At 35.9% G+C, this 14961-nt stretch overlaps 1 protein-coding gene across 4 annotated transcripts in view; it reads right to left on the bottom strand.

Annotated features, from left to right (window-relative positions):
* Window positions 1-14961, bottom strand: part of GLRB (glycine receptor beta) — a 50287-nt gene that overhangs the window by 22590 nt on the left and 12736 nt on the right. For all 4 annotated transcript variants that reach the window (XM_084517545.1, XM_084517544.1, XM_084517547.1 and 1 more), the window contains exons 3-6: window positions 14845-14951; window positions 12403-12470; window positions 3842-4071; window positions 1020-1102 (exon numbers count right to left, since the gene is read on the bottom strand). In XM_084517545.1, coding sequence (XP_084373671.1) covers window positions 1020-1102; window positions 3842-4071; window positions 12403-12470; window positions 14845-14951 — 488 coding nt within the window. The remainder of the gene's footprint in view (window positions 1-1019; window positions 1103-3841; window positions 4072-12402; window positions 12471-14844; window positions 14952-14961) is intronic.

Genomic DNA, 14961 nt, shown 5'->3' with positions numbered 1-14961 from the left:
GTGTAGAATTGGTGATCATAACTGCAGATACAGGGAACTGTTTGGTAAAAAATGGCAGCCTCTTTTGTTTTGGAAATCTAAGAACCAGGAAAAAATGTGATTTTAAAATATTTTAGTGGAATAAAATTGCCAATGGCTAACAGAGGAAGCAGGCCCACCGCTGGAACTCGAAGGGAGACTGTGGGTCATGGGTACAATTCTTAGTTTAGACAATGAAATAAAAAGATAGAAGAAAGTTGAGTGCATAAAATCTTTGCAAATGAGCAGAAAATCCATTCCTCCTCCCAAATTTGAAAACAGTAACAAAGCATGGAGAGAATAAAGTTGTTTAAATAAAGTTGATTACAAAGATGATTAAGTTTGAACTAACTTCCATTGATATTACTAATTCTAGGTCAACCACAAGTTGATTTGAGTTTACTATAAGAGTTTACTTCAGCTAATGTATATACATATCAGAGACAGGCAAAACACTAATACTATGGACACATTGCACTTCTAAGGGTAAACGCTAGCAATTAAAAACTAAATGGTAGAGCTCTGATATCATTATTATTGCCCTGGTCCCCAACAGGATGCCTTGCTCTGCTTTGATTAACCTTGACGTTTCCCAGGAGATTCAAGTAATACTGTTCATCATCAATGCAAGGGGATAAATTGGACCCTGACAATGTACACAGAAGCACGGGTTGTGTAAGTTAAAACTGTTGTGTAAGTTAAAACTGTGTATTCTTTATTCCAAAAGATTTGTGTTTCCATTTGATTAAATTTAGTGTATACATTTTTGTAATACTTATCAGTTGTCATAGTCTTTGATAGCAAAAGCTAAACAAGTGCATGGTGCCATAGCCACAAGAAACATTTTTATAGGGAAATATATGTTGGTAGGAATCAGTGAATGCTAATTTCAAGATTCATTATAAAACACTGACACAAACAATACAGAATTGATCATTTTGGTTTGATTCTCAGCCATGCCTAGAAGACAACTGTTTTTATGCAGAAAAAGATTTACATACAGCTTTCCAATTGCATCTTGCAGCGCTGTGTATCCATAGGAAACAAGGTCAAATCCAAAGGGCATGACAGCGTAATAGACAATCTGAAAATACAGAAATGGAATTTAAAAACAGAGTGAGCTGCCCTGTAAGTAGCAGACTGCAAGAAGAAAAAAACAAAACAAAACAAAACAAAATAAAAGAAAACAAAAAAAAAAAAAAAAACACACACACCTTAGATATTTGACTTTCAGCTTCTAAAATAGTAGAAAAAATGAACAACAATTTTAAGTAGCAGTTTGCAATTTAAATATCTCTACCAGAAATTTTAAGTATCTCTAGTAGTCTGATAATACAGTTTTATATAGAGTGTTAAACATACAGTATTTCACAAATTATAGGACTAATAATAGATGGCAGAAGACATAATTTTTAAGAATAAACAAACCAAAGCTCCATACAGAACAGAAACCCATCTCCAGCAGTGGCTAGTGGCAGACTCCTGAGGAAGAATATGAGACTAGAGCAATCAGGAAATGACATTTCTCCAACAGCCTTCTTAAAGTTGTGCCTCAAGGACTTCCTAAACCAGAAGTGATGCTTTAGTATTTAAGAGAGCTCGACAGACTTTTGTCCTTCCAGAAGCTGCTTGCTTCCAATTGCTTTCTGGAATCCATGTACACTTTAATCATACACAGCATCCTGCAGCTAGGAATACACTATCCTGCACACCCTAAAGGTCTCCTTGCATCTGTCTTGACCCTGTCTCACAATTCTTTTACTGCAAAAAAAAAGGTGAATAATCAACATCCATCTACTCTTTCTGTGCTATTTGATATCTCTATACAATCACCTTAATTACTGTTTTTCCTGATGTGAAAAGACCTGCTTTGATTAGCTTTTCTTTATAAAGGATGCTGTTCCATATCTTTTCAACATCCTAGAATCCCCAGCACTTTCTCAGTGAATACTGAGCGGTTAGCTGACATTTTCAAAGAACTAAGCATTATTACCCTAGGGTCTTTTTCCCGCATGGTAATACTCAAACCCACCAGTTTATATATAAAGTTAGAATAACTTTTTCCCAACATGCATAATTTCTTAGTTATTTACATTGAATTTCATCTCTAACTTTGTTGCTTAGATTAGATTTCTCTGTTATTCTCCCTGTTGTCTCTTTCCTTACTATTCTGCATAACTTAGCACCATCACAAGCCCTCACCAATTCACTGTTCACCTTTTTCCAGGTGATTTATGTGGAACAGCAGAACAGATTTTTCTACAGGAGTCCACTACTTATTTTCCTCCATGTGAACACTGACTGCTTATTCCTACATTCAGTTTCCTAATTCCTCGTTATTTAGGCAGGCAACAACTTTCTCCCACATGTATCTTCTCATTCATATATGTTGATAATTGGAGATTCATTTATATGTGATAATACTTCTGTAAACTAAAAAGTCAAGGCATAGCAATATACATTTTTAAAAATGGTAATTTTAGTAGCATGCTACCAAACATAAGTATGCCAAAAATTAATCTTACCTTCATCAGTATCATTTCTGAACACATTGAATTAGTAAAATCAACAGAACATTTGTAGAGCTAGACATTATTGTCAAACTATATTGAATTTGATTTTGGCATATAGAAGTTTAAGGAGAAATATTTTTCCATCAGAAACACTTCTATTAGTATTCACTGAAAAATTTACAATCCACTAACCAAACACATTCACTGAAATAAGCTCATTTATAAATAGCTCCATTTTGGAAAAATGCTTGAAATGCTTTCATCATTTCACTTAACTTTTGCTGTTTCAAATGAGAAATTATTTTTGTAGCTGAAAGTGATTTTCCATTTTTGAAATAAGAATTTCAACAGACTTCAAAAACTGCAACATAAACAATTGAAATCAGAACCAGGACCTTTGGAGTGAGCCAAATGAAATGCTTCTGTTCTTCAATTTATTTCCTTTTCTGATTGCTGCCTACAAAAGTCTTGAGATTGAGTTTTCTCATCCTTGGATTTAGAATGGGCAAAAAACCACACCAGACTCTTCCCATTTTCTTTCTTTTTTTTTTTTTTTTTTTGGAGCCACTTCTACTATGGGAACAAAGAAGTAATGCTACCATAATTTCAGATGTTCCCTCTAAGTGGTAAAGTAGCAGTGATTTGGGGAAATCAATTCAATTTGTTCTTTTCAGTGAATGACTGTTTTTATGGCATAGTGTACACTGACAAATAAAATTAAAACCACAAAAAAGTACGCATAAATTGCAATAAAATTAAATATTTCAGGGCCTTCTATATCCACTAAGGCACAGACCTTAATCAGGATTATGTCCTAGTACTTTTACAAAACATTTATAATTCAAATTTTGTAATATCTGCCTTTCCTTATATCATTAGTAAGTAATCATCATTTTTATTAGTTGATGTAGAAATTCAAGTGGTGAGAAAATTACGTTGCTTTGCTGAAGGCTTTACTTCAGAGATCTCATCCATTTCATTATGCTTCCAGGAATCTTGTCAATTATCAACAGAGTTTAAATTTTGTTACTAATACTAGTATATTTAATGTGTTATTTTAACATGATAGATGAATGTATATACATTTCAAATTTTTAGCACTTGCTGGGCTATCAATTCACATTCTTTGAAACTCATTCTGGTTTATTTTCATACATTTCATTTAGTAGATCATTATTTAAAAATTGCCATATATATTTAAATATTAGCTAAAAACTGTAATGTGTTACTAATCTAACAATGTATGTATCTCACATCAAGCCATTAATTCACTAAAAAAAAGAAAGATTAAAAATATTTCAGTAAAATACCTCATGCTGACTAATACATCTCCATCCCGAAATATAAAGAGAAGGATATTTTCTTGAGTGACATCATGGAAGTTAGCATTTTTTTCATTTGCAAAGAACAAGTCTGGCTTCCAAAGACACTTAAACATTGTTGGGTCCACTGTCAGTGTGTCCGAACCCCTCCAATCATTGGGTAGTTTCAGTCTAGGGTCATTCCACTTCTGTCTTAAAAAGATGTTGACTCTATAATCCTAGCAAGAAAAATACATAAGTATTAGAGCAGCCAAAAGTCTATCCCCCCACCAAAAAAAAAAAAAAAAAGAAAAAGAAGACCTTTATATCAGATTCACTAAAAAAAAAATAATTTATGCCCTGATTTTTCTATCACATAGATAGTAATCACTATTCAAGCACCATTAATAAGTGTCAATTTTAATAAAATTTACTACAAAAAAAGTAGATTATGTCTTATACTTTGAATACAATAACTTTTTTGTTTGTTTGTTTTAAAAAAGGACCAAGTTGTCCACCCAGGATGCTTTTTGTATCCCCTCTGATAGTAGCCAAGTTACATAGGCATAAATAAAAGCAGGCAGCAATGCAGAGGGAGCCATAGCATGACTACACTGAATTACTGCAGCTGCAGGCACAGCATCACTTCTATCAACATATCCTGAAAGTGTAAATTCCAGTTTATTCTACAGTCAGCTAGGTGCCACACTGATGGTAATGTGCCCATCTATAAAAGCAGAAAACCCACCAGATAGATAGCAGATTTTAAACAACACACAGAGAACACATCCTTGGGACCTGTAATAGTGATTTGGGGCTATTTTTGTAGGAAAACTGATGACAGCATGCAGCTAAGGTAGCATGTATGAAAGCAGGTGAAGAAAAGGTCTCAAAAATCAAGACAAAATCAAGACTTTACATAGAGGAATTTTTCCTCTGAATTCAGCAGAAGTTTTACTCAAGTATGGACAGTAGTAGAGCCACGTTCAATGAGAACCAAATTTTGCCTTTGGGAATTGGAGTAGCATGTGTCTCAGGGCAAAACGATACCCACATGCGTTCTGTCCTCAGTGAAAGCTGTGTGCATCCAAAGGAAAAATCTGACCCAGTATGTCAGTTATGATTTTTCAGTCTTACATGTAAGTCTTTTTGCTTTTCACATTTACATTTAAGTCAATGCCTCTTGTTTATGTAAATGTAAACTAGGCAGATCACATACCAAGAAAAAAAAAAGAAAGGCATTGTTAAACAAAGTAAAACAAAAATAAAATTCTTTATTTAAGGTAACTGTATCTCTGGTCTTCCTATTCATATTCTATGGTGAGTTTTCTTTATTTTTTTTTTTTGTAATTATCTTTTAAGCACAAAGAAGCAACCTGAGATAGGAATTGCTACTGTTTTACAATTATAACAAAATGCTCAGTATCTGTGAAGGTTCTTGATATATTTTTGATTTATCAATGTATTCAACATGGCAAACTAATCTTATAAAGGCATGCTGTACAAGTTAGTGTCTTACACATTTTAGTGTTGATACAGAGCAAGTTCTCTTCTATAGTACTAACTATAATGCCTACATTTACAGTCCAAACCAAGTGCTGCATTTAGAGACTCATGCTCACTCCAACAGGAAGGATTTCATTTAGTTAAGACCTCATGTAGAATAGTTTACCCCACTGATTTATGTGGTTAATTGGAACACAGTGCCCACCTTCCCATGTCCAGTTTACCACTCAGATCAGCCCAGGTATTTCTTTACTACACTAAAATACTAAGCTGTGTAATGTGTTTTTCCACTACATTGTGATGAAAAGCAAAGGACAAAAACTAAGTGTAAAGATCTGAAGCAACATTTATTAATATGCATAGTTCTGAGAGAAATGTTACTCTTTAGCAGTCTGTTTTTGAAACAAAAAGTATATGTGGTCTGATTTTTCTTTACACAAAGGCCTATATCATCCTGTCAAAGTAAAGAAGCAGTATAAAATAACGGATGGCATAAACTGACTTAGTACTGGAAGGCTTTCACAGAGAAACTTCAGAATATGAGGGAATTCAGGTCATTATCTCAGAGTGCATCTTTTCAATTATATACAGATAATCAAAAAATTATTTGTTTGTTTCTGAAGTTCCTATTCCAGATGGACTTCTTGTCTCTGTGAAAACAATTATTTTCTACCATATGAGATAAATACTTACATACTGGTCACATTCATAAGCATAATATGAAAATCAATTTCCCCATAAACAAGTGCATTACCCTCATTTTAACAACAAAACAAACAAACAAAAAAAACTTACAGCCACAGGCAAATGATAAGCACTATCCAACACTTGCCTTCAGCTTAAGCATTGTGGTGGTTTTACCCTGCTGGGCATCTGAGCTCCACCCCAACTGCTCTCTCACTCCCCCTCCTCAAAGGGAAAGGGGAACAAAATATGATAGAAAGGGGTCAAGGGCTGAGATAAGGACAGGGAGATCACTCAACAACCATTGTGATAGGGAAAACAGACTCAGTGTAGGGAGATTAATTAAATTTATTACCTATCACTAGTGGACTACAACAGTGAGAAACTAAAAGCAAACTAAAAACACCTTCCCCCTTCTCTCCACTTCCTGAGCAGCTCAGGGGATTGGGGAATGGAGGCTGTGGTCAGTCCCTAATTCAGAAGAAGATGTTTAAATCACTGCAAATCAGAATGCACTGTCAAAATAAGAATTGGTAATAAGATCAGGTGGGTGGTACTTTACTTCTTTCCTTGCTCTATTACAAATGATCTTTAGTATACCAAACAATGGGCTGTAGTGACAGTTTAAGAACTTGATTCTATTCCCATTGGAGTCAATGGAAGAGAATTCCCCCTAAAATAGGTAGGTTCAAATCTACCTAAATGACTAGAAAACTGTGACACTGTACTTGGAAAGGAAGTTGACCCCATATTTGAGGCAATACAGAAAATGTCCAGAGAAGGAAAGAGATGTCAAGAGACAAAACTGGTGCTACAGACAATAATGTGCAGAAGGGCTTCTTTTTAGCAGAATACAAAATAATACAGCATATGGCAGGCTGTGATCTGGTATAATCCATTTTGGAACAAGCCTGCAACTAGTCCTCTAAGCCTTGGGAAACAAACTTTCAGATTCAGAATGTGCACTGCAGTTAGGCTCAATGTGTGCTGAAGAAATGTTCTGCATAAGACACATGGTCTTCCTCCTCCTATACATTTTACAGATGTTCTTTGAATATTGCAGAATGATCAACATTTTACAATAAAAGGGAGTCAGTCACATAACAACTGCAAAGCCTGAAACTAGGGTGAAAAAAAGAGTCACCATTGGAGTGAGGAGGACCTGGGAGGTAAAAAAGAATCACTAAATTGTTCTACGGGGCTTTGCTTTGCTGTGAAACTCCCAACAGAAGGCAAGTTGTTTTTCAGGGAGGTCAAAAGGGGAGGCCTTCTAGGAAATATTTCAAATGTAACCTACACAGTGGGCATATGGCCAGAAATACTCTTCAGGCCAGAATCTAGGCATAGCCAACACTTCTCTCTCTGCAAACTGGAGCAACACTAGACCATGAAAAGCTTTTTCTATATCAACTACAATGATACAAAGAAAGGAAGCATAAAAGCAGTCTCTTAACCGAGCAGGAGTAGAGCACTCTCTTTTAACAGAGCAGTAAAGTAGAAAACGGCATTTTTTTAAACTAAAGGAAGAAAACTGAAATTTATTTTAAGCACATGAATACTAAAATAAATAAATAAATAAATAAATAAATTAGTGAAAAGGTTTTAAAGTAAAGGAGAAAGAAGTGTTTTGCCATTTGAGTCTGAGAAGAAAGGTTACAGTGCAAATACAGACCCTGAGGATAGCCTGTGTAGACAAAGGGACAGATCATTAGTACAGCTAAAATATTATAGCTCATGGGTATTTATAACACAAAGGACCTATCCCTAGGAATCTCTGACTGGTCTGTAAGTTTCTAAGTGTGGCATAATCACTGTATTTTTCCACAAATCTGCAAGATCAAAAACAGAGTTAGCATGGGAATCCCAGACAAGTACTCCAAAGAACTAGAAGGAAACAAGTTACATGAGTTCAGTGAAGGGAGCTCACTGGAAGCTTTCCTCCATTTTAGCTGTACAAATTATTATTCACTCTGTAGTTAACTTTTTCCTTTCCTTTCCTTTCCTTTCCTTTCCTTTCCTTTCCTTTCCTTTCCTTTCCTTTCCTTTCCTTTCCTTTCCTTTCCTTTCCTTTCCTTTCCTTTCCTTTCCTTTCCTTTCCTTTCCTTTCCTTTCCTTTCCTTTCCTTTCCTTTCCTTTCACAGAATCACACAGAATCACAGAATTTCTATTCCTTTCCTTTCCTTTCCTTTCCTTTCCTTTCCTTTCCTTTCCTTTCCTTTCCTTTCCTTTCCTTTCCTTTCCTTTCCTTTCCTTTCCTTTCCTTTCCTTTCCTTTCCTTTCACAGAATCACACAGAATCACAGAATTTCTATTCCTTTCCTTTCCTTTCCTTTCCTTTCCTTTCCTTTCCTTTCCTTTCCTTTCCTTTCCTTTCCTTTCCTTTCCTTTCCTTTCCTTTCCTTTCCTTTCCTTTCCTTTCCTTTCCTTTCCTTTCCTTTCCTTTCCTTTCCTTTCCTTTCCTTTCCTTTCCTTTCCTTTCCTTTCCTTCCAGTTTACCTGTTTGATGCATGTATGAAAAGGTTGTAATTATCTCTACTACTCAACAATACAACATGAACCCTACTTTTTCTAGACATGGAGCAAATATTTCCCCTCCGGTTTCTTCATGGGAGTTTGCATAAAGCAATATAGACTTCTGGGCCATGCCTCCACTAATCTTGATTCAAGCTTATTGATGCTTTTGTACAGAGAAATTCCCTTCTCTCTTAAAACTAAGTGGACTCCACATCAGCAGAAGGTCATCTCTACCCTTTTTTGTTGATGATGAGCCAACTGCATAGCTAAGAAAACCAATAGTTCTGGGACTAGAAGGACAGAAAGAAAAAAATAATTGATCCCCATCAAAGGAGCAGAACAGGGAATGTGACATTAAGTCATAAAATCATTTCCCCTGTCATTAGCCAGTCAAAGGATGTTGATAATGACAATCAGTTTGATCTACTGCCGGACAACTCATGCCCACAGAGGACAGGCTGCAGAGGTCTGGTCCCAGTAAGACTGTTTCTGGCCTTCCTTGCCCTCAGTCTAGCCACACTTTTATTTCCCGTTTTAACCCTGAATGAGTAAAGTTCTTGTCTCAGCACCCACCTCTGCCTCCTGATCTGTCTCTGCTTTAATATACTGGCTTTTATCCAATGACTGCCTTGTTTTCAGCTGGAACAGATTGTGCAACCTGTCTAAACATGTAATCTTCAGCAGAATGCGCCCTTCTCTCCATGTCTGCTGTACTCATCAATCCCAGATGATGGAGACACATTATTGTTACATGAGGTAAAAAAAAGGAAATACAAAGCTAAGAAAAAATGCTGGTCCTTGTGTCAAAGATCAGTTGTATCAAGTTCTTATTGTTCATCATATTTTCTCTTAATGTCTGCAAAGAGCCCCCAGTCTTCAGCATTTATATAAGTTTAATGACACTCTTGAAAGTTTTCTAATACATGCTATTTTTGAATACATGTCATTTGGGATTTTTGGCCTGGCTACAGTTGGTGAAAAGACTGAATCACTGGTTACTGTATTTTTTAGAGAAACCGTGTCTGTGTGAGATTCCTGAAACTTTGTGGGATTCCTGAAATATGCAAGGAACCAGCCACCATGATATGATGACAAAGAACACTGCAGGGGCCTCTTTACAGGTTAGAGGTTCCAGACATTAATTCCATGGATAGAGTTGCCTATTTCAGAGAGTGGTCTGAGAGTGGATTAAGGTTACACCTTACTGAAGGTTATCTCCTTCTGCACTTCTTTAACAGCCTCCCGAACTGAAAGGAAATCTGCATACCTAATGGCCTTTTGTAACAGGCACTGCACCCATTTGTTTGTTGGGTCCTCCACCACCCCCACCACCTCATTTCCAATCACCTGGCACTCATGGTTATTTTCCCCCACCCTTCAATCACCCAGCAAAAGGAATACTGATATGATGCAGAATGTGCCTTTAGCTTGGTCAAACAGGATGTTTTATCCCCATGCAGATTTTTGCAGAAAAACTGAATTTAGCTAGTGCAGCCAGAAGTGGCTACAGAGCCAAAAATCACAATACATCATTCACTGAATACTTACAACTGTATTATTTCACAGCTTTTTGTATCAGTAGTGATATCACTTCAACCAGTTTAGTAGCTGCTGATAATTTTAGAGAATCGGTCAAGAAATCAATATTCCTCATGACTCACACTAATGCCCAACACAGTAAAGATGCAGACAGCTACCTTCTTCACCAGCACTGAGGAACCTTTTTCAGCAGTTCTATTACTGTGTGCAAATATCTCTCCTTTCTGAATTCAGGTGGCTCCACTGGTCTTTCATAGAACTGAGTACTCAGCTCTAGGAAACACTTTTTCTGTGATTATGGAGGTACCAGTTGTCTCCAAGACCGAGGGACTTGTTGCTGTCTGGTGCATTATCCAGACCATGTGAAGACACGTACCAGCCTATGCCCAAGAGAGCAGCAATTCCTGTATGTCCATAGGACCCTATACTCCAGGACAAAAGGCTTCCCAAGTGATATATGTAAAAACAAATCAACTAACTCTTTTGTCAGTGCCTCTGACAATGTCCTCTGACACATGAAGGGAACCGAGAAGTAAATCAGGCTTCACATTAACATGCTTAGATATCACAATGATGGGCTGGACATAGAAATCTAAATAAAAGCGTAAATTAAATTGAGGTTGGTGTCTGAAGCTCTGAAATATGAAGGAGCGCATGACTTATCTTGCTGAACATCCTAGTAAATTTGTGAGCAACGAGACAGGAATTCACAGGCAGGCATACATGCATTGCAGTGGAAAAGATGCTTAGTTTGGGGGGTCAAGGCACACCCCTTACACTCATGTTTTGTTACTATTTGGATGTGGGTGAATTGTAAAAAAGCCTCTGTAAAAGTCACTTTTTAAAGCATGTAATAAATTCAAAAAACTTGAAAGGGCCATCTGGCCTAATATACCTGCCATCTTAGACATGTATCTCACTCCTACTTTCCTATTCTTCCTCCCTGCTCCTTTAAACTTCAGTCCCCTTTTTGTTTTCAGGAAATAAATCTCAAAGTATCTTCAGTAAACTTACATTCTTTGTTTTAATATCACTTCCTGCTAATGCCATTTGCTGACTTGCTATCATTTGCAATCAAATCTAAATCCTTTATTCCCTCCTAGCACAGAAACAGAAATCTCTGTCCAAGCTGCTCAAAAGCTTCTTCAGCCATTGCATATGTTTAAATTCAAGTAACTCTGCAGTCTCAGTGAAACATCATTAGCGTATCGTGAGTATTTACTTCCATGTACAACAAGAGGTGGTTTATTATTTATTAGCCATATTATGGCTTATTGCTTCTCTGCCACTGGTACTAGGAATGCTGCCTTAACCACTGCATTAAAAAAGCAAACTGATTTGGGTAACTTTCTCAATGCTGGACACAGCAGATCACTGCAGCTGTTTCTACACTGGATGGTCTGGAAGTGCCTCAGGACTCTCCGGTCTCAGTACACACGTTGGCTGTGGCTTCCCACATACTGGTAAGACATGGTGCACTCCCATCTTTTTTACCCAAAAGAAAAACCCTGATCAGGTCATAACATCTTCAATAATTGAGTGTATATTTCACAATATTTTTGACAGCATTTATTGGAAAAATCATTACAAAAAGATCTTTAAGTCCCAGAATACTGGAAAGTGCTTTGCTGGAATTACATTTATTTTGAAATTGATTCTACTTTATATAACAACAACAACAACAAGTCAAAAGTGCAATGTGGATTATTTGGTGCTGTTATTGGCATGTTGAGATACTTTGAACTGAGAAAACTCTTTTAGAAGCTTCAGTCTATCTTTTTGTTTTCAGTTTATCTTTTCTCACACAGCAAATAAACAGGAGGAAGAGTACAGTCATTGATGGTCTGCTCTTTTTTTTCTTCTCCTTGTATTCCTCTATGATTTACTCCAGTTCTCAGACCAACAAAGAACCTACCTATATGCTCGAGACTTAAGCATGTATGTTCTTTCCCTTCTCATCTACAGTCCAAGTAATTCCTTTATTAATACACAGAGCAATATATTTATTAACTGTCAGGCATACTTTCCAAATGTGTTCTTCCTTTGAACAAAGTATGGAAAAAAAGTTCTTTTCTTGCATCTTAGAAACCACAGATTTCTTTTTATGTTCATCAGATTCTAAAAGCTACGGCAATCTGTGAGCTAAATGGATTAACAGGTTTACGTTTACAGCATAATGCACAGTCTATCACTAGCCCAATTAATTCGCTTCTCAGTCCGCGCAGTCAAAACAATCATTTATACTTTATAGTTCATAATCCTCACCCTGAAATTTAATTTTATAAGAAAATCTGCATGTGTGCTCCATTCATTACATTTCAGTCTTACCATAGTTGTCTCTTGAATTGACCCAAAGCTGTTAATGAAGATGTTTACTGCAACATCGACTGGAATTCCTTTTAAAAAAAGGAGAGATTTCTAGTCAGCTGCACAATCCAGAAAAGGCACACTATCCTTCATTTGAGGCTTCTTTGTACTGCTATCACAATAAGAATATTTTTCACAGCTTTATATTTTCAAATTAATATATACATGCTGTTTTCAAAAGCTATGGTTAATCTGTTGCCACTGAAAGTTAATGGAAATCATGAGAATTATTTTCATCCTAGTGATAAGGAAACATAAAAAAAAATCTCAGTCTAGAGTGCTAAGCTTAAAGCATTTCATAGCCCATAAATATGAATCATTTTCAAATTCCATGATTTTCAGCTATCACAGAATGCACCATCCAGTATTACTTTTACACACAGTACAATGAATAGAAGTAATTCACATTTCTAGCAGCAAACACATTTAACTGCCAAAGTCATGATGATGATCTATCATCCTAAATTACCTGTATGTGATTTATGATGACACATTTACTTACATTGTGAGAGGATACTACTTTGCACAAGTCAAGTGCATAAATGCACAAGTGTGCATACGGGGAGATAAAAATTGTTTCATGCAGCTTTCCCAGCTACCAAGCAAGAGAGAATCAGAAAGCTGCTCCATTTTACAATGATTACCAGTTTGCCAAGAAAAATTTTGAGAAGCCAGCAGCTGTGAAGATATCAAGATGTACTGGATTTTTTCTTCTTTTCCACAGCCAGGATTCCTGTAGCTCAAGAGGGATCGTGTGACAGCTGCCACATGTGCCCTCTGTCACCCCGCGGGAACTGATAGGCAGTCATTTATCTGGTGTTAACAGCGGGTTATCATGAAGCAGAGGGAAGTGGCCTGATGGTTTTGAGAACTAATTATGGTCCACTAGTTTTATTTAGCACCTGTATGTTGAGAGTGTCAGTACACACATCAGATGCATGCATCTAATCTCATTTACACTGTTACAAGTAATTCTTTCTGTTTACCAGAAAATAATAAAATTCCACTTGAAAAAAAGTGAATTTCACTGAAAAAGTGAACCTGTTTGTTTCGTTAAATCATATCAGTGAAGTGTAGTTCTTTCTGTTACGCAATAAACATAATCATTTAGTTCCTGATGTTTATGATGGTATACCCACTATGCCACTGGTAGCCAGGACTGTTCTGTCTCTATCAGATCTAAATAGGAAGTGCAGTCCAAGAAAATCAGTCATGCATGAGGAACGTTTTAACATGGGCAAATCACTTGTCAGAAAATGTTTTTTCTTTTCCCAGCTCCCTGTGAGCTAGCATTACATCTCCTCCCTTTTTCTTCAGTCTTGATTCTTAACAGACTGCCAGCAGGGATATCAAAAGTATAAATCAATCTGCAATATGCTTTGATATAACTAGCTTATCATGCTGAAGAACAGGTATAACAGAGGCTGGACATTTATTTTTTGTGACAATGTTCAGTGCTGAAATCAAATAAATATGATTCTACAGAGAATAAGAAGAAACTTGCTGAGAATCGGGTTTAATGAATTTATAAAATTTAGTTAAATAGAGCATCTGAAACTGATTTCTTCAAAAACACAACAAAGATTATAGATTTCACAATTTCTCAATATATTGATATGTGTGTTACAGTATCTCTTAACATATGTATAATCATGTATAGTTTTTTAAAAGAAAGAACTGATTTATGTAAACTGCAGTATCTTTAATGTAATAAAATTTCTGTCTTTTTCCAGCAGGGAAATAATCTAACTCCTGGAAAGTGTAATTCACAGTTGTATGATTACTAGAGGTTTTCCAGAGCATATGTATTCCAGTCTTTTTTGTACATGAAAGGAAATTACATTTGCCTACATGATTCCTACAACAGTTATCTACAAGAAAGGTATTTCAAAATCACAGAATATGTTTAAAATCATTACCTATTTGAAATCTCATATATGCAAGCTGTATTATTAACATATCTTTAAAGATATGTTCTGCATCAGTGTTATGGCTGATCCCAAATTTTATAAAGTCATCTTAAAGAACCTTTATACAGAAGTTTAGTGTTTTAAAATACTGTAAAACAGAGATACTATTTAAGCCAAATTAAAATGTAGGCATAAAAAGATATTTTAAAAACTTTTCCTACAAAACCTAATTCAATTTCAAAAAAATCTTTTACAAAAATGCAAGCATAATAATAACAAAAGCATCAGACACTATTATGATCATGATGTCCTAATATATTATCTTTCAGCCCCAAAGGGTAGATATCTCCTATACTTTCACACGGTAGGGAAATTTCCATTATTCTTAAAAAGAAACATAGACTGTGAATATCATCATAAACTTTTTATGTGTGAAAAGAGCAGAAGTTAAATCCCAAAGGTTAAATACAAAGGCAAAAATTATCTGACAAACCTTTGAAATTTGGTCTTATCCTGGGATCATAACTGAGCAATAGCCTATTCAAGATATTGCTTGTAGAATTAGCAGGTACCCTTGCAAGGTCTTCAGCTGATTGCTGGCTGTAAAAAA

This window comes from Aythya ferina (assembly GCF_964211825.1).
Source record: "Aythya ferina genome assembly, chromosome: 4".
NCBI lineage: Eukaryota > Metazoa > Chordata > Aves > Anseriformes > Anatidae > Aythya > Aythya ferina.
Note: the sequence above shows the minus strand (reverse complement) of the source record. Positions and strands in the feature narration are given on the sequence as shown.